The 19,492-nt window shown below is 50.3% G+C and overlaps 1 protein-coding gene across 2 annotated transcripts; it reads right to left on the bottom strand.

Moving 5' to 3' along the window:
• Window positions 1-658: 658 nt before the first annotated feature.
• On the bottom strand, window positions 659-13,075 carry Cdc37 (cell division cycle 37, HSP90 cochaperone). Of its 2 annotated transcripts, none has more exons than XM_075966666.1 (7): window positions 12,850-13,075; window positions 6,380-6,658; window positions 5,884-5,992; window positions 5,563-5,801; window positions 4,168-4,350; window positions 4,005-4,076; window positions 659-1,237 (listed from the first exon to the last, which is right to left on the bottom strand). In XM_075966666.1, exons 1-7 carry the CDS (start codon window positions 12,949-12,951, stop codon window positions 1,082-1,084), a joined length of 1,140 nt encoding a protein of 379 aa, XP_075822781.1. In that variant the 5' UTR covers window positions 12,952-13,075; the 3' UTR covers window positions 659-1,081. The 2 variants fall into 2 exon arrangements, with proteins under 2 accessions (XP_075822781.1, XP_075822780.1); XM_075966665.1 differs by having other exon boundaries at window positions 5,884-6,139; window positions 12,850-13,062.
• Between the last annotated feature and the right edge of the window lie 6,417 nt (window positions 13,076-19,492).

The following is a 19,492-nucleotide window of genomic DNA, read 5'->3' as shown; positions in this document are numbered from 1 at the left end:
CAGTCTGAGTCGCATTATGCTCTTTTCAACAGCAGAAACACTTCCCAAATGCTTGACACTGCTTCTCCAGTGGACACGGACAAGGGTCAGGGCTGCAGAGGACACTGGTTCCACCGGAAGAAGCCATGTGGTGGGCTTCCAACACCTGTAACTGCAGTTCCAGGAGACACTCCATGTGCTCACACAACACTCACACACATAAAGTAAAAAAATGAAAATTGAAGCTGGACGTGGCTTGTGCTTTTGATCCCACCACTTGAGAGGCAGAGGCAGGTGGAATCTCTTTGAGTTTGAGGTCAGCCTGGTCTCTATAGTGTGTTCAAGGACAGCCAAGGTTACGTAGAAAACCTGTCTCAAAAAGATACATGCATGCACACACTCTCATGAGCACACATATGCACACAAACAGAAACATACAAATCAATATTTAGAATAAGAAGCTACGTATTTCTCATGTAGCCCAGGCTGCCCTCAAACTTGGGTCCTTTTGCCTCCACGGAATGCTTGCTAGGTGAAGAGGGGAGGAAGAGGGAGGAGAAGAGGAAGGACAGGCTGAAAAAGACAAGGAGGTAGAGGGAGACTGAGGGCCAAGAGCATGGCTGTCAGGACTCCCGTCCTCCCCATCTAGTTTCCCTCTGCCTCAAACAGCACTGAGCCATTGGCATCCAGCACCTGGAACTGTTTATTAGACATTGTTGCCAGTTGCAGGATAGAAAGCTAGACAGAAGAAAAACAGTGATCACAGATCCATAGGGACAGACCCTGCCCATCTGGGGACATGTGTATACCCAACCCAGTGGACCAATCTGGCAACTGTTGCCCCTCCCCAGACCCCCAGGACTTTGGCATAATGCTGATGGGGGAGGGGCTGAAGACAGTAGAGCCCCTCAACCCGAAGCAGGAAGTCTGATGAGTGCTGGGGACAGGCTGGAGGAGAGGGGACATGGGGCAAGCCAAGGGTTGGGATGTGAGGGGCAGCAGAAGTGAAGGAAGTCAGGAGCTAGGAACATGGTGTCTACGTTTCCTTTTCTGGAGAAGGGCCCACAGAGGCCTGCAGGCCAGTGGCAGTGGCTGGGGCAGGTCACGCACTGATGTCTTTCTCGTTGCCCGCTTTGGGGACGGCTTCCAGCAATGGGTCCCCGGGGCCCGCCTCCTCCCCCTCCTTGGCCTCACCAGACTTGGAGTTGGGGACCCAGAGGCCAGAATCGATGCAACGTTGCATGTGATACTTGGCATCCTGTGAAGATAAAGCACAAGCAGGTGAGGCTATGAGAGCACCATGGCGGACCCACTGTCTCCAGCACCTCCTTCCAAGGTGGTTCAGCACCTACTCTACCCAGAATTGGCTAGAAGAACAACAGAAAGGACTGGTACTGTGGCTCAGCTGGTAGATCACTTGTGTTCCTGAGGCTCTGGGTTCCATTCCAGCACCACAGAAGACCAGCTATGGTGGTGTGCACTTAGGAAACGGAGGCAGGAGGGTCAGGAGATCAAGGTCATCTAGCTACACAGATATCTGAGGTCAGCTTGGGCTACATGAGACCCTGTCTCAAAAGAACACATACATGTACACAAAAAGGAGTAGAGGTAGCTACTGAGTAGGTGGCTCAGCAATTAAGAATGCTTTCCCTCGCCGGGCAGTGGTGGCACACACCTTTAATCCCAGCACTCGGGAGGCAGAGGCAGGCGGATCTCTGGGAGTTCGAGGCCAGCCTGGTCTACAAGAGCTAGTTCTGGGACAGGCACCACCAAAGCTACAGAGAAACCCTGTCTCGAAAAACCAAAAAAAAAAAAGAATGCTTTCCCTCAAATCATTAGGACCAGAGATTAGATCTCAGCACCAAAGTAACAAAACAAGGGAGGCTTCCTTTTCCTCAGAAAACAGAGGCAGGAGATCTGTGAGTTTGAGGCTAGCCTGGCCTAGATTTCAAGTGCACACTCCCTAAGCTGACCAATGCTGCAACCCATTCACTGTGAAGCACAACTGTAAACAGAAAGGATCCAGAAGCTGGAAACAGACAAGATGGGGCCATGTCTCAGCAGACATTTATCTGTGGTGTCTACCACTGAGGCACAGTTTGTCAAAAAATTAGTTTTTACACTTCTTTGTTTGGCAGTGCATGCACATGGAGGTCAGGGAGAATCTGTGGGAGCCAGTTCTCTCCTCCACCACGTGGAAAGAACCTGTGGGAGGAGTTCTCTCCTCCACCGTGTAGGTCCCAAGGATGGAATGTGGCTGTCAGGCTTGGGGGCAGGCACCTTCTTCTGCTGGGGTACCTTGTGGCCTTCACTTGCTTGCTGAGGCAGGGAATCAGAATGGAGCCCACACTGGTCTCAGCTCACAAGCCTCCCGCAGCTTGAAGACTGTGGCAGAACACCTGTTTCCTAACGAACTCTGCTTCTCTTTCAAACCATTTTGTATGTATGGGTGTTTTGCTCACATCTCTGTCTGTGCACCAGCTGCATGCCTGGTGTCCACAGAGACTAGAAGAGGGCACAGGATACCTTGGGACTGGAGTTACAGGTTGTTGTGAACTGCCATGTGGGTGCCAGGAATTGAACTTGGGTCTTCTAGAAGAGCAGTCAGAGCTTTTAACAACCAAACCATCTCTGTACTCCTTCTCTTTTGGTTTTAGTGACTGGCATTAATGTATCCCAGGCCTCAGTATGTTAGCAGACCTCATTCCTCGTCCTGAGTGCTGGGACTGCAGGTGTGTACTTGCCACTTGGCTTTATGCAGTGCTTTGGACAGAACCCAGGGCATCCTGCATGCCAGACAAGTGTTCTGCAACTGAACTGTAGCCCCAGTCCTGGCCACCAAACTTTTCCTGTTTGTTTTTTTGAGACAGGGTTTCTCTGTATCTGATTATCTTAGAATGTGCTCTGTAGACCAGGCTGGCCTCAAACTCAGAGACCTGCTTACCTCTGCTTCCCAAATGCTGAGATTAAAGGTATGTACCACCACCGCTATTTTGATTCTGTCATAGAGTGTTGGTCATAGAGACTCTTGAGGTTGTAGCACAAAGAAGCATGGGGGCTGCGGGGGGCAGCCTTTCAATTACATTTGCTCTACAAACGTAACTGGCAAGTCTTCCACTGCAGTTTGTAAACTCTGTTCTACATATGCATTCCCATGGGAATTCTAGAATCCCTAGTACTGGTCCTGTGTACAGAATGTTTCCACAGATAAGAAAACTAAGGTAGCTAAATTAGAAGCCAGCTGATAGAACTGGCAACAAACCAAGCTGGATGCCTGATTCAACAATCATCCAAATTCAAACCTGGTTTGGATGTCTGGCTCAGTGGTAGAGCCCTGCCTAGAATCCCCCAGTGAGGGGCTGGGGTGTGGCTCAGTGGTAGAGTCCCTGCCTAGAATCCCCCAGTGAGGGCCTGGGGTGTGGCTCAGTGGTAGAGTCCCTGCCTAGAATCCCCCAGTGAGGGCCTGGGGTGTGGCTCGGTGGTAGAGTCCCTGCCTAGAATCCCCCAGTGAGGGCCTGGGGTGTGGCTCAGTGGTAGAGCCCCTGCCTAGAGTCCCCCAGTGAGGGGCTGGGGTGTGGCTCAAAAGCAAACTGAGTGTGTAGGAAGCATTGGATTACATTATCAAGAGTCACTGAAAAGAATAAAAGGAAAAAGCTCAACATTCACTACTGATGACGAGTGTACAGCAGGTACTCAACAAATCGTGCCTCTGTCAGGAGTGCGGGGCCTCTCCTGTCTTAAGAGAAGCCCAGGAGGGACACTACCCTGAGTCCCAGATGTAGGAGGCAAGGACTCTACCCCTGAGCTACACCCCCATCCTTCTATTGTCACTCCAAGATAAGGTTTCACTGAGCTGCTCTGGCTCATCTTGGCTTTGAACTTATAACCCTGCTCTTAGCCTCTTGAGATGACAGGCTTGCACCCCTAGGCCCAGCCAAGAGGGCTACTCCTCTCCATCTTCTGCAGAATCTTGGGGACCAGGTCTAGAACACAAGCAGCCTTCAGGACCACTCATGGGAACTCACAGTAGGATCCATCTTGCTGATGGCGTCTTGCAGCATCTGCACGTCCTTCACATCAAAGCATTTCTGCAGGTCCTGGGGTACAGAGGGGCAGAGTGAGGTATGGGGGAGGGGATGGAAATGCTCACAGATCACTCCCCTCCTCCCAAGTCCTGGAGAGTCGTACCTCGGGCAGGGACTCGTAGACCTCCACAGGGTCCAGGCCACCAGGGCCCAGCCTCTTCTTGCGCTCCTCCTCCTCATATTCCTTCATGGCCTTCTCTATACGCAGCTTGGCGCGGCCCCGAACACGCTCCTTAAAGGCCTCCAGTTCATACTTGAAGCCCTCCATGTACTGGTGGTCGGCGGTCTGTGGAAACAGGTGGGTGCTGTTCACTGGACAGTTGACACCCAAGTGTTTGGGGGTGAGGCCTGTCTGCAGCTCTTGGAAGCCTTCTGTGGCTCCCTGAGGCTTTTCCTGAACTACCCATGGGCACCTCAAGGCTTTGCCTTGCTCTCCTGTACTGAGAGCCCCTTCCTACCACCTTGTGGCCCATCTACTGATGGCCAGCTGCCTGGCCAGCCAAACAGCGCAGGCCTGGTACCACACCCACAGGTGTCCTCCAGCAAGGTCTTACAGGCACCACAGTTCTGGATTATTCTACTACCCTTCCCTGCTCTCAGGAGCCTCAAATCTTTCAGAGGACCATGTTCAGTTCCCAGCATCCACATGACAGCTTAGAAACACCAGTGATTCCAGCTCCAGGGATCCAACACCCTTTTCTAGCTTCTGGAGACCCCTGCATGCACCGTCAACAAGAAATAAAGGAATACCCAGGCGGTGGTGGCACATGCCTTTAATCCCAGCACTTAGGAGGCAGAGGCAGGTGGATTTCTGTGAGTTCAAGGCCAGCCTGGTCTACAAGAGCTAGTTCCAGGACAGTATCCAAAGCTACAGAGAAACCCTGTCTCAAAAAACCAAAAAAAGAAATAAAGAAATAAAGGAATAAATACAAGAACAAATCTTCAAACAGGGTCAGCAAGGTAAGGTTCAGTGGGTGAGAATATTTGCCATGCAAGACCAACAGCGTGTTTGAGCACGGGAACCCACATAAAGGTGGAAGGAGAGAATCAACTCAAACAAAGCTGTCCTCCTATCACATGGGCCCACACACACATCATAGATACATACCATACAGACATGTCTACACACATACATACACACCACACACATAAACATATATATCACACACACACACACAATCTTAAAAATAAAAAAGAGCCAGATAAAAAGCCAGGCTGTGGAGGCACATGCCTTTACTCCCAGTATTCAGGAGGCAGAGGCAGGTGGATCTCCGTGAGTTTGAGGCCAGCTTGGTCTACAAGTTCTAGTTCCAGGACAGACTTCAAAGCTACAGAGAAACCCTGTCTTGGAAAACCAAAAGGAAAGAAAAGAAAAAGAAATGAATACGATGACCATATTCAGTCACTGTGTTCCCACACCACCCTGAGCCCTTCTGATAAAAGATCCGACCCCAGGTCCCTAGTCAGTGTGGACACCTGGTAGTACGGGAGCCCATACCTTGATCTTGGTGAAAAACTGCCGGAAGCAGGCGCGGGGGTCGACCTTCAGACTCTTGGCTAACTCCAGGATGAACTGCATCACCATGGTCTGGTGAGCCACCTGCTCCATCAGCGCACACTTCTCCTCCACTTCCAGGTCGATGCACCAGATCACCAAGTAGTTGGCAGTCTCCTCGCACACCAGGTGGACGTTGTCCGACAGGTACTTCTGGCTGTCATCCCAGCGGTGGAGCATGCCTGCGGGGAAGGATGTTGCAGAAGCCACTGGAAGCCCTTCTGTGGTCTTGATTCCCAGCTGGAGCCCTGCGCAGGAACTTACCAAAATGTTTGATTTGTTTCTCGTACTTCTCAACGAAGGTCTTGTGCTTCTGCTCTCTCGCCTCCTCTGAGTCCTCCTCTGCCTTCTCAGGCTTGGTATTGACCATGCTCTGTGACAGGGCGAGAGGGCAAGTGGGCTGGGGCAAGGCACGGGTGCGCCCGGGGTGCGGGGGCCGTGGCCGCCGCGCCCATCCTGTCCACATCGGAGGCGGTGGTGTCGCTAAGTGCATCAAGGTGGCAGAGGCGTGGCCGCGGGCCTTCGGGCAGATCAGAGGGTATGGGTGGGCTTCACTGGGCTCCACCAGCCAATCCCAAGCTCAACCTGTCCCCCTTGTGGCTTTGCCTGACTCTCACTGTCAGAATTCTCCTAATTTACAGGAATGGGGAGATGGGGGGGACCGGGGGCCTTCACAGTTCAGATAGGTCTAGCCCCCACCATCAAACCATGCTCAACCCACATCTAACTACACTCCGCAGTGCTCTCGCCCGTGTCCCACCTTGCTGAAGCCATCTTTGCTGAGGGTGTCCACGTTCCAGGGCATGCTCTTCTCCTTCTTGCGCATGTCCTCCAGCTTCTGCTCCCAGCTTCGCTCCTCCTTGCGCAGCTGCTGTGCCTCAGCTCGCAGACGCTCAAGCTCCACTTGGCCACTGCCCTCTGCCACTTCCAGCTCCTTCAGCTTGCGCTGGCACTCAGCTACCTTGCGTTTGCATTCACGGCAGCCCCGGTCCAGTTCCTCCTTCTCCTTCTGAAACTGCTCCATGCGCTCCACTCGGGCCTGCAGGCAGGGACAGGCAGCAGTTGGTCACTTAGAAAGAACAACTTTGGGAGCCAGGCATGGTGGCGGTCACCTTTAGTCCCAGCACTGGGGAGGCAGAAGCAGGTGGATCTCTGGGTTCTACAAAGAGAGTTCCCGGACAGCCTAAGTTACACAGAGAAAAACCCTGCTTCAAAATAAACAAACAAATCAAAATGAGAGAAAGAGAGAGAACAAACAAAAGAACAACTTTATCCCCTGACCCCTGTCTAGCCCTGGGGTTTCAATCTCTGCACTGGATACAACCCCAGGATACGTATGACCAAAGTCTAAGCCCTGGCCTCCCAACTTCCAGCCTGGTGCCCGGATGCCACATTTTTAGTTTTTTGTCTCATCAGCATCAACTTCTCTATATAGTTGAGAATGAATATAAACTCCTAATCCTGCTGCCTCTCCAGTGCAGGTGCAAGGTAGAGCAACAGGAACTGGTCATGAGGCGAGTAACTCAACAGTAGAGGCCTTGCTTAGCATCTTAGTTTGAAAAAACAGCTTTATCCGGGCGATGGTGGCCCACGCCTTTAATCCCAGCACTCGGGAAGGCAGAGGCAGGCGGATCTCTGTGAGTTCGAGACCAGCCTGGTCTACAGAGCTAGTTCCAGGACAGGCTCCAAAGCCACAGAGAAACCCTGTCTCGAAAAACCAAAAAAAAAAAAAAAAAAAAAAAGAAAAGAAAAGAAAAGAAAAAGAAAAAGAAAAAAGAGCTTTAATCAATCAATCTATTTATCTATTTATTTATTTATTTCTGTGTGTGTGTGCTCACACAAAGAGAAAATGTAAGGGTTCTACCGTGTGGGTGCCAGAGATTGAACTCAGGTTGTCGGGCGTCACCCACTGAGCCATCTTGCTTTGTTGTTAGCCCTACTTACCATCTTAAGACATCTTGGGGGCTGGAGAGATAGCTCAGAGGGTTAGGAGTACTGGCTGTTCTTCCAGAGGTCCTGAGTTCAATTCCCAGATTCCCAGCAACCACACGGCAGCTCACAACCCTCTATAATGAGACTTGATGCCCTCTTCTGGCATTCAAGCAGACAGAGCACTGTATATATAACAAGTAAGCAAATCTTTTTAAAAAGACATCTTGGGGGGCTGGAGAGATGGCTCAGAGGTTAAGAGCACTGATTGTTCTAGAGGTCCTGAGTTCAATTCCCAGCAACCACATGGTGGCTCACAACCATCTGTAATAAAATTTGGTGCCCTCTTCTGGCCTGTAGGCACACATGCAGACAGAACACTGTAAACAAAATAAATAAATAAATCTTAAAAAAAAAAAGACATCTTGGACTGCACCAGCACCATAAACAAAACCAAAGAAAAACCCAAGTGGCCATCATGGAGTACTCAGGTGACCAAGCACTCAGGGAGGTTGAAGTAGAAGACTGAGTACCTACCAAGCCAGCCTAAGAACTCAGGAACACCTGTCTTGAAGTAAAAGTTAAGGCCAGATATGGCAGCAAATGCCTTTAATCCCAGCAATGGGCAGATGGAGGCAGGTGGATCTCCATAGGAAGTTGGAAACGATACAGGAGACGGCGACAGTGAGAATGCTTTAGGAGGGAGACAGTTCCCAGGGAAGAACACTGTGCAAGGACAAGCCTGAGTTCAGGTCCCCAGCATTCAAGAAAAAAGTATGCTGCCTGTAACCTCAGCACTGTAGGGAGCAAAGACAGGAGGATGGCTGGAACTTGTTGGCCCCAGCCTGGCTCCAGGTTTAGTGAGAGACCCTGCCTTAAGGGAATAAGGCATAGAGTGATGGGGCATGACCCCGACATCCTCCTCTGTCCTCTGCACGTGAACCCACACTCTCGCTCACACACGACAACAAAGTCCCCTTCTGTAGTAGCCCTGGCCTGTGTCATGTTCTCCTAGGGCTCTAAGGTAAGCGCCTCACTAGCCTGACAGCGGCAGGAAGCTGCCAGGCTGCTGGTATTCTGGACATTCTCCCTAGTGTCCTCTGAGTAGCTGCCAGGGAGGCTGAAGCTAAAAAAAAAAAAAGTGGGGTGTGTGTGTGTGATGGTAACAGCTGTCACCTGCCCAACCAGGCTTACACCTTCCACATGGCAAGGACGGCAGCAGGCTGACCCAGGCACAACTAACGGGGTGGAGAGAGTGTTCCTTACAGAAGGGACACTGAGGGTCTCAGAATTTTGACACCATAAAGCTCACTGGAAGGAGCCAGAAGGAACTCCACATGGCACATGTCTGGTCACAGAGCCTAGGAAGTGGGGCTGGGAACTCACTTGCCCCTTTCTCAAACCTCCACATCTGTATTTTCTGGTGGTAGCTCTACCAGGGCTGCACCAGTGCGCCACACCTACGCTACAAGCGGCCTTTTTGTATTTCATAGTCTGACATAGTTGTCTCCTTACATCGCTGAGGCTGGCCCTGACTTCACTCTACATTGTTGAGGATGGCCTTGAATTTGTGATCTCCTGCCTCAGTTTCCCCAATAGCTGGAAAAATAGGCCTACACCACTGGACCAAGTTGGGATTTTTTAAATTTCACTTTTTAGTTCACCATGTATGGTGGCAGGAACAGATGTGTGCCACAGTGTGTGTGGAGTGTGGAGGTCGGAGGACCTTGCTGACCGGTGCCCTTACTGTTCAGTTTTAGACAAGGGCTCATGTAGCCCAGGCTGGCCTCCATTTGCTACGTGGCCACAGACAGCTTTGAATGACAACCATGCACCTATCATGTCTGGCTTCGAATATGTTTGGAAACCACAAGGCAGACCTAAACAGTGATGACAGTAACTATTACTCCACAAGACACCTCAACAGCGATGACAGGAAATACTAACCCAAGGGAAACCTTGCTAAATACTAGGAAACTTACACCAACCCTCTGGGTCACACAAATCCTACCCACGTTCTCAGACTGAGGCCCTGAGCAGTCGAGCAGAGCCTGCAAGACACAGCACATCAGGACCACAAACTGGGAACACAACCTGTCGGGCTTCTCTGCTCAGAGCTTACGAATCCAGCCCCATCTCAGATGGATGGGGAAGAGCCTGTCTGTCCTCTCCCATGTGCGGGTGCAGAAGACCCCACTTCTCTCCTGGGGATTACAGTCACAGCAGTAAGACAGGAAGCAGGCTCTGGACTAGTCAAAGGAGGCCTCCCTCCTACCTAGCAGCCCCCAACTGTTTTCCACGTTGTAGGAAAATGAACCTCCTCATACATCAGAAGTAGGTGCTCCCGAGGGGGTCTTCAGGGCTTCCTCACACAATGCTGAGAGGATGGATGCCGTGCTGGCACCGGTGCCATGCACTAGTGGCCTGCCTGGAAACTGGATACATGTGCACGTGGGGTGGAGAAATTTGGGGAAGATGGGAAAGGACCTTCTAAGAGGTTCTATATAAACAGTCAGGAGCTACCTATAGGAAGGTGGAGTGCAAAAGTCCTAACTGGAAAGGACCTGCCCCCAGCTTGAGAGAATAACAAGCTAAGGAGCCAATGAGAGGACACAGTAGGTAAAGGCCTGCCTCCAAGCCTGAAGACCTGTGTTTGATCCCCAGAACCCACATGGGAAAAGTTATCCTCTGATCTCTGTATCATGGCATACACAGGTACATTTACACAGACATGCATATACACAAATGAATAAAATGTAATTTAAACACCCAGTATACTGCTGGGCGGTGGTGGCACACGCCTTTAATCCCAGCACTTAGGAGGCAGAGGCAGGTGGATTTCTGTGAGTTCGAGACCAGCCTGGTCTACAAGAGCTAGTTCCAAAAAAAAAAAAAAAAAAAAAAAAAAAAGAGCTAGTTCCAGGACAGGCTCCAAAGTTACAGAGAAACCCCATCTCGAAAAAACAAAACACAAGCCGGGCGGTGGTGGCGCATGCCTTTAATCCCAGCACTCGGGAGGCAGAGGCAGGCGGATCTCTGTGAGTTCGAGACCAGCCTGGTCTACAAGAGCTAGTTCCAGGACAGGCTCCAAAACCACAAAGAAACCCTGTCTCGAAAAACCAAAAAAAAAAAAAAAAAAAGAAAAAAAAAAAGAAAAAACAAAACACAGAGTCTAACACACACAGGTACGTAGACATAGATGCTTTGATTTGGGAGGGTAGGTTAGATCATCTGTTTATGGTGTGCTAGGGATGGGATCCAGTACCTTCTGCATGCTTGGCAAGTGCTGTCACCAAACCACATCTCAGACCACCCTTAGGTCTTGGCAGTACACCACTGTCCTGGGCAATGATGGGCAGAAAGGAGAGGAGTGGAAAACATGGCTCAAACACACTTGGGATTCTAAGGTCTGAATCTGCGGGAATCTGTTCTGGACAGATTTTTAAGAAAATGTTTATAATCTTATTTTATTTGCTTGGTTACTGACAGAATTCCATGTAGCTCACAACAGCCTCAAACTTACTATGTGGCTGAAGGCTTTGAACTTCTGATATCCTGCTTCCATCCCCCAGTGCTGGGGTCCAGGGCTGTCCTACCATGGCAAGCTTTTAAGCAGTCCCGGGGCAGAGAGCAAGGCAATGGCACACAACTGAGTGTCAGCCTATTTGGTTTTTGAGACAGTGTCTCATGTAGTCCAGGCTTGCCTAGAATTTGCCATCCTCCTACCTCCATCTCCAAAGACCCGTATTTACAGGTGTGTGCCACCATGCTCGGCAATAAAGTGACATTGGTATAAGACACAGGAGGTCCCCAGTTAAGTTGGGTGATCTGAACCCTGGAGAAAAGCCAGTGAGGCTTGAGGGGACAGGATGGGTTTGGGGTTCTGAGTTTGGTGAATTTCTTTCTATCTTTTTTTTTCTTTTTGGATGTTTGTTTTTTGAGATAAAGTTTTGCTGTGTAGCCCTGGCTGTCCTGGAACTCACTTTGTAGATTGGGCTGGCCTCGAACTCACAGGCCTCATTGTTCCCTGAGTGCTGCCCAGCTCCCAGTTTGATGAGTTTTCAGTGATGACCAAAGTTCATACAGACGCCAAGGTGGATATGATGGGGGTCTAGTTACTATAAAAGAGCAGAGGATGTGGCCGGAAGTTGAGTGGGTGGGGTTTCCTGGAACAATGGGAAATAAGAGTCTACAGGAGGTGAGAGTAAGGAAGGGCACTGGAATTGGATGGTGGGCAGGAGCGGAGCTGGAAGTCAAATGAGGAGAAGGGGGCTCCAACAGTTAAGTCCTAGGTAGGACCGAAGTCCCTAGTGAGGCTCTGCTCTATAATCCAGGGAAAGGGGTCCTGGGTAGCGGAACCCCAGCTGAAAGCTAAGATCGTGAGATTAAGGGTAGGATGCAACCTCATTCAGTCTGGGGGGTCGAGGGTGTCTCTGGGCCTTAATGGAAATTCATGTTTAAGATCGTGGGAAGTAGATGCCACAATCAAATCAAAAGTGTTGTGCATCTATTCTAGGGGGTGAGGAGAGGCCGAAGGGAGACGTGCAGTCAGAGTGGATGCAAGGCTAGGATAAGGGAGAACCTAACAGAACCTGAGGTCTGGACTCCGAGAAAGAATTCTGAGGAGGAAAAAAAAGTTCCACACAGGTCGATGGGGACCCCTACACACAAGAGTCAGCGCTGGTGGAGTGGAGACTCTGATGAAAGTCTTAAGAGCTGGTAAGATGGGGCAGGATGGGCGCTTGTGGCAAAACTGAGGTGACCTGAGTTCCATTCCCTGTTTCAACGTGGTGAAAGGCGAGGCCTGCCTTCTGCCAATTGTCCTTTAATCTACAAACGCATGCTGTGCCGCACGCACACGAGACACACACAATGAGTAAGCTAACAAATAAACTAAAAGAAACAGCAGAGGCGGGTGGTAGGTATATTCCTGTAGTCCTGGAGTGGAATTTAAAGGTCCAGTCCCACACGACCCCACACGATAGTGCACGTCTTTAATCCCAGCGCTGGGGAGGCAGAGGCAGGCGGATCTCTGTGAATTAATGGCCAGCCTGGTCTACATAGCAAGTTCCAGGCCAGGCAAGGCTATAGTGAGATCCTGTTTCAAATTAAGAAAAAAAGAGAGAGACAGAGAGAAAGAGAGACAGAGAAGAACCAGATTGTGGAACAAGAGGCTCCAGATGTCAATAATTGAGGTACCCCACACCCTAGCCTGGGCCAGGCGGCCAGGGTAAGAGGTCAGAACTCTAGAGCGGGGGTCCCGGGAGTGGGGGGGAAGGGGAAGCGCGCGCACAGCCCCACCTGGTGCCGCCAGCGGAAGAGGCTGGCCGTGTCGATGTTGGGGTGCGTCTCGTCCTCATCGTCCGACACCTCGATATGATCCCAAACGCTGTAGTCCACCATCTTCGCCTCGGAGGCCCGGATTGGCTCCCGGCTCTACACACGGCCGGGCGCTGAACAGGGACCCACAAGGGATAGAGAGTCCGCTCGCAGAGCCCCGCCCCTTCCGCTTCCGGCCCAGAACACTGCGCATGACAGCCCCGCCCCAGCACCGCGCCTGACCTCACGTCCTTAGCAACGGGAGTCGGCGGCACTGACAACCAGCGGTGATTCTTAAAGGGCCAGGCTCACATGGTGAGGCCTTATGGGAGTTCCCGCCGAAACCCAACTGAGCTCATTTGGGAACAAAAAAATGTAGTTGCCTAGGGTTTGGTGGCCCGCGGTAATCCCAACACTTGCGAGGCTAAAGCAGTTCTAGGCCAGCCTGATCTACATAGTTCCTGGCCAGCCAGGGCTACACAATGAAACTGTGTCTCAAAAAATCAAAATTGGGGCTTCAGGGGTGGCTCAGTGGTTAAGAGCACTGACCGCTCTCCCAGGGAACCCGGATTTTGTTCCCAGCACCCACATGGTTGCTCACACCATCTGTAACTTCTGCCTCAGGGGATCTTATGACCCCCTCTGGCCTCTGCCTACACTAGGTATGCGTGTGGTGCCCAGACATACTTGCAGGCAAAACAGCAATATTCACTATGTTTTTTTTTTCTTAAAAGGATTTTTACTCTTAATTTTTTTTCCCGAGTCAGTGTCTCACTATATAGCCCTGGGTGTCCTAGTACTCACTATGTAGACCAGGCTGACCTCGAACTCACATATCTGCCTGCTTCTGCCTACCAATGCTGGAATTAAAATCATGCCCCACTATGCCAGGTCTGCCCTTAAAAATTTTTTTAAGTTATATTTTAGGAACTGAAGAAATAGCTCAGCAGTTAAGAGCACTGGCTGCTGTTCCAAAGGACCCAGGTTCAATTCCCAGCACTCACATGGCAGCTCACAACTGTAGCTCCAGCTCCAGATTTAATACCTACATGCAGACAAAACACCAATACATATAAAAATGAATAATAAGTTTTATAAAATTACATTTTATTAATTGTGTGTATATGTACACATGTGAATGTCAGGACAACTTGCGGAAGTCAGTTCTCTTTCTCCATGTTACAGCCCTGTCCTTGCTTCGGGATCAGAAGTGGATAGTCTTTAGACTCTAACACCATCTCGCCCCACTTGTAGGCAGGAACCTCAGCACCTGCAGCCCTCTGGAATCATCCAGAATCCCCCACCTGAAGTATCTCCTTTCACAGCCTCTGGGTGTCGCTGATGTCTAAACCAGCGACAGCGTTACCAGTTCTGAACCCAGCGGGAATTGGAAGGCACCAGAGGGGGCTTTCCTCACCATCGGGGCTACCCACAGCCTCTTCCAGCTCACCTGAGCCCCCTGAATTTCTGCTGGAGTTTGAGGAAATCCAGTTTTTCTGAGCTTCAGATACTTCCCATGCTTTGATACAGGATCTAGAAACTGGCGCTGCAGCCGAGGGCCAGCATTATCTCAGATTGAAGGGTGCTATTTGAGATGGGGTCTGGTGGAAAGAGAGAAGCATTATACATATGGCCTGGCGGGGGGGAGGTCCTCTTCACAGCTCGGGAACTGTTGGAGAGGGACTGTCTGGAGCGAATAAAGGTCTGCAGATTGGGGGGTGTCGTGGGGACAGTGGTGGGACAGAGGGGGAGAAGTGGTGGGCGTGAAAGCGTCTTCCCGCTATGACCCCTCCTCCTCTCGCTTATTCAAAGTCCATAGTGGGCGGGGGCGGGGCCGAGGGAAGCCCGTTTTTCTTCCCCTCCTCCCCCAGTTTGGCAATCCACCACACCAGCAGTGGTCTATCCCAGCCCGGGCACGCGCATGACGGACCTATACCCGAAGGGTCTCCCAAACACCTACGCACACCAGCAAACAAAGAGCCTGGACACTGGTCCCCTCCCGCTGTCCCGACCCCAGGTCCGAGAGGGCGGGTCTCCTCTCTCCAGCCCCTTTTCCCAGCAAGGTAAGTTCTGGGGATGCTAGCTATGTTGGGAAGAGGGGGAACCCAACTCCCGGGAGGAAGGACATTAAGATCATGGGGTTCCCCTAGCTCTCCATGAAAGCTGTGATCCCTCCACCTATGCCTTGGTACGTTCTTGTAGGGTCTCCATCCCACCACTGACTCTGTATGTGTGGTGTGGTGTGGTGTGGTGTGGTGTGGTGTGGTGTGGTGTGTGTGTGTGTGTGTGTGTGTGTGTGTGTGTGTGTGTGTGTGTAGGAAACCCTGGCTGTTGAGAATTTTCTGGTAGGTGAGGGGATGTCCCCCACTAGGCTTCTGACGATGAGGGTGCCTAACGGTGGGGGACCTGGGCCACGGCTCCCGGAATTCTCATCAAGCGTTCCTAATCTGTTACCGGCTGTGTCCAGCCCCTGGGGTCAGGGAGAGACACAGCCCCGAGTTACTGAGAGTCGTTTCTCAATCTCAAATCCCTGATAACCCACCTTCCCCACCGGAGACCCCTAGAGGCTGTTGGTGGGAATCCCTACCGCCAACACCTTTCCATTTCAAGGATCCCAGCGGTCCTTGGGTATTTCTGAGCTTCTATTTCTTCAGCTACTTATAGGAGTAACTACAGGCTGAGACTAAGGTAGACCAGGAGCCCAACGTGCCTTAATTTTTTCCTTCATTTCCTTGTTATTTCATTCCTATTCCCTAACTACGTACTGTAAATGCCAGCCACTTTGGCCAGACAGTAGTTGCAGCAAAGGGGAGACACTTATAGGTCCCTGTTCCTGGTTGGCCAGGGAGCAAGATCCGCATATAAACAAGTCTTTGTATATGAACTTGACCATCACAATGGAAATTCTGCCAGTAATGGAGGTGTTGAATGCCTGACCTCAGCACTTGGCAGGTAGAAGCAAGAAAGAGGATCAGGAGTTCCAGGCTGACAATGGCTATAAGGGGTTTGAAGCCAGCCTAGGTTGCAGGAGATCCTGTCTTAGAAAACAAAAATCTGTTTTGGGATGGTAACTCTTAACTTTAATCCCAGCACTCTGCAGGCAGAGGCAGAACAACTATAAGTCAGGACAGCCTGAAAAAAACAAGTTCTGATTAAGTGAAGGAAATTAAAATTCAGACTAGATCCAGATAATTGGGCAACAGGAAAGAGGGTTATCATGAACCAATTATTCGTGAACCCCCCCTTTTCTTTTCAAGTCAGGGTCTCACGTAGCCCCTGATCCTCCTGCCTTTACCTCCGCACCCCGTCCCAACTGTTGGCATAACAGATCCTAGTCATCCTGACTTGCTGTCTTCCATAGGAGTTGAATCTTTTTTTTTTCTAGACAGGGTTTTTCTCTGTGTAGTCCTGGCTGTCCTGGAACATGCTCTGCCTGCCTACTTCTGCCTCCCCAGAGCTGGCACTAGAGGCTTGCGCCACCACTGCCCACAAATCATCATTCTTATAAAAATGAGGAAGGGGCCACTGAGATGGCTCAGTGAGTAAAGGTGCTTGAGACCAAATTTGAAAATCTGAGTTACATCTCCAAGACTCGTGTCTGTGTGTCCACTATAACATAATGACTGTGCATGGCCATCTTCCCTTCCCCACATAAATAAAGAAATGTCATTTTTTTCCTTTCCTTTTTTTTTTTTTTTTTTTGGAGACAGGGTTTTTCTGTGTAGATCCTGTAACTTGATTAGCGGGTTGTTTCTCTCCTCCTACCACTCTGGTTCCCAGGCTTGAGCTCCAGTCTCAGCAAGCACTTCTATATATGTTAAGTAAGCCATCCCGCCCACTACAATCCACATCTTTAACCTCTGGGAGACACCGCTTCCTGCTGCAGCCACACACATGATCCCAGCAAGCACACGGCAGGGTCACGCGGCCATCTAGCTAGCCTTATGCCCAGTCCACTGACACCGTGCTTTTCTGTCCATTCTGTAGTTTGCATAGCTGTCCTGAAGCTGAGATCAGATCTCAACTGCACTGCACATGTCTGGCTAGTCGGGAAGCTGCATGCAATGTAAACACAAGTGTACATGGCTGCGGAGGCCTGCTTCAGCTCTAAAGGTGGAGCAGAGGTGTGAGCAGATGCACTGGGCTATGGTGTGAATAGGGGCACCACACATGGGGACTGGCTCTGCAACTGAAAAGGACAGTTGATAATAGTTCCTTATGGTGCTCTGCAGTGCAGTGGTTGAGGGCAAATAGTACCTAACTGCCATGGAGACCTGTGATCCCAGCTACTCAGCAAGCAGGACACACACGCAAAGCCCAAAGCAGCCTTCTGTACATCAGGACACGTGTCCCCCACCCCCCATTCAGGGTACTGTCCCGAGAAGGAAGCCTTGGGATTGTCAGTGTTCTTCTCTAGCCTATGATTGCAAACCTTTATATTTGAGTGGACAGAGCTTGATGTGGCAGCTGACAACTCTGATCCCAACACTCAGGATCAGAGTCTGGTCTACACGCTGAATTCTAGATCAGCAAAGAGGTCCTGTCTACAAAAACCACTGGCATTTATTTGGACAATAGGAGGGGGCTGGCCGCCTATAAATTGTTCTGTGGCTCCTGCATGTGGGCAGTGAAACCCACACACACACTCTTACAGTTTACACACACACACACACAAATAACAAGGCAATTTAAAATTTAAAAGTTAACTAACACCAGCAGTAGAAAGGGATCCAGGATTGGAAAGAACACAGAGTGTCTTGAGATACTTTCCAGGCGGCAAGAAGAGTGTGTGCAAAGGCCCTGAGGTCTGGACACTTTCTGAGTGAGGAACAGCGAGGAGGCTACTGGGGCCAACCTCTCTGAATGTCTTATAGTCTCTTGAGTACATCTATAGCTCTATGAAGCAAAATTACTATTTTTCTTGTCTCTCTGGCTATCCTAAAACTCACTCTGATGTTGTATTTTTCATTGTTTTGTCGTTGCTGCTGCTGTTTTTGAGACAGAGTTTCTCTGTGTAGCTTTGGAGCCTGTCCTGGAATTCACTCTGTAGACCAGGTTGCCCTCAAACTCACAGAGATCCGGCTGCCTCTGCCTCCTGAGTGCTGGGATTAAAGAGGTATGCTACTATGCCCGGCTCTAACAATTACTGTTACAGTGAATAAGAAGATGACCAGCGTTTTCTGAGTGCCTGAAGATGTGTTCAGAGCATCCTGTGCCTTGCCTTGTTTTATTTCCACATCCACCTCAGCATATGTGACTGCAATGGTACTTTATTGTTATTTTATTTTTATTTTTGGTTTTGGTTTTTCAAGATAGGGTCTCTCTATATCTGGATGTCTTGGAATTCACTTTGTAGACCAGGCTGGCCTTGAATTCAGAGATCTGCCTGCCTCTGCCTCCTGAGTGCTGGGATTCAAGGCGTCCACCACTGCCTGGCTAACTAAAAGGTATTTTTTTGTTACAGATGAGAAAACTGAAGCCCAGAAAGACTGGATGATTTATCCAGGGTCACACAGCCAGGAAGTGGCAGAGGGAGGGTTTGACGGTAGCCGTGCTGGTCTGATTATAGAATCCAGGTGTCATACCACCAGCTCTGTTCTCTGTGGGACTGGACATATTTATCCATTTATTTATTTTGCAGTTGAGCATTATTTTTAAAAAAAAAAAAAACAAACAACTATCTTGTTTCATTTTACATACCAATTCCAATTTCCATTCCCTTTCCCTCCCGTTCCCTCACCTTCTGCCCAACACCACCCCCCATCTACTCCCCAGAGAGGGCAAGGCACATTGCTCCAAGGAAGGACCAAGGCCCTCCCTACTATATCCAGGCTGAGCAAGGTATCCATCCGGAGAGAATAGGTTCCAAAAAGCCAGTACAAGCAGCAGGGACAAATCCTGGTGCCACTGCCAGTGGCCCCTCAGTCTGGCCCAGCCATACAACTGTCACCCACATTCAGAGGGTCTAGCTTGGTCCTATGCTGGTTCCTTCCATGTCCGGTCAGAGCTGGTGAGCTCCCAGGTAAGTGAGCTCAGCTAAGTTGTTTTAGTGGATCTCCCCATTATGGTCTTGATCTCTTTGCTCGTATTTTCACTCCTTCCACTCAATTGGACTTTGGGAGCTCAGCCCAGTGCTCTGCTGTGGGTCTCTGCCCCGTCTCCATCAGTTGTTGGAAGGTTCTATGGTGACATTTAAGATAGTCATCAATCTGACTACAGGGCAAGGCCAGTTTGGGCCCCTCTCCTCTGTTGGGACTGAGTATGTTTAGATGTGTACATAGAGAGAAAAGCCACCTTTCTTTCTCCTTTTCTCTCTTCCTTCTTTTCAGAACCTGCAAAACTGAACCCTGTTACCGGACTCTCCTGTAGCGCCCCTCTCTCCCTCCCTCCCTCCCTCCCTCCCTCCCTCCCTCCCTCCCTCCCTCCCTCCCTCCCTTCCTCCTTCCCTCCCTTCCTTCCAGAGCCTTCAAAACTCAGTGTATTATCAGCCTCTCTGGCAGCTACACTCATTCCTTCCCTTCCTTCTTTCTTCCCGAGCCTTTAAGTGTCAAAACTCGGTGACTAGAGAGATGACTCAGCAATTCAGAGCATTTGCTGCTCTTGCAGAGAACCCAGGTTCAATTAT

Source organism: Microtus pennsylvanicus, chromosome 3, assembly GCF_037038515.1.
Source record: "Microtus pennsylvanicus isolate mMicPen1 chromosome 3, mMicPen1.hap1, whole genome shotgun sequence".
NCBI classification, from domain to species: Eukaryota; Metazoa; Chordata; class Mammalia; order Rodentia; family Cricetidae; genus Microtus; species Microtus pennsylvanicus.
This window is presented reverse-complemented; position numbering and strand designations above follow the sequence as displayed.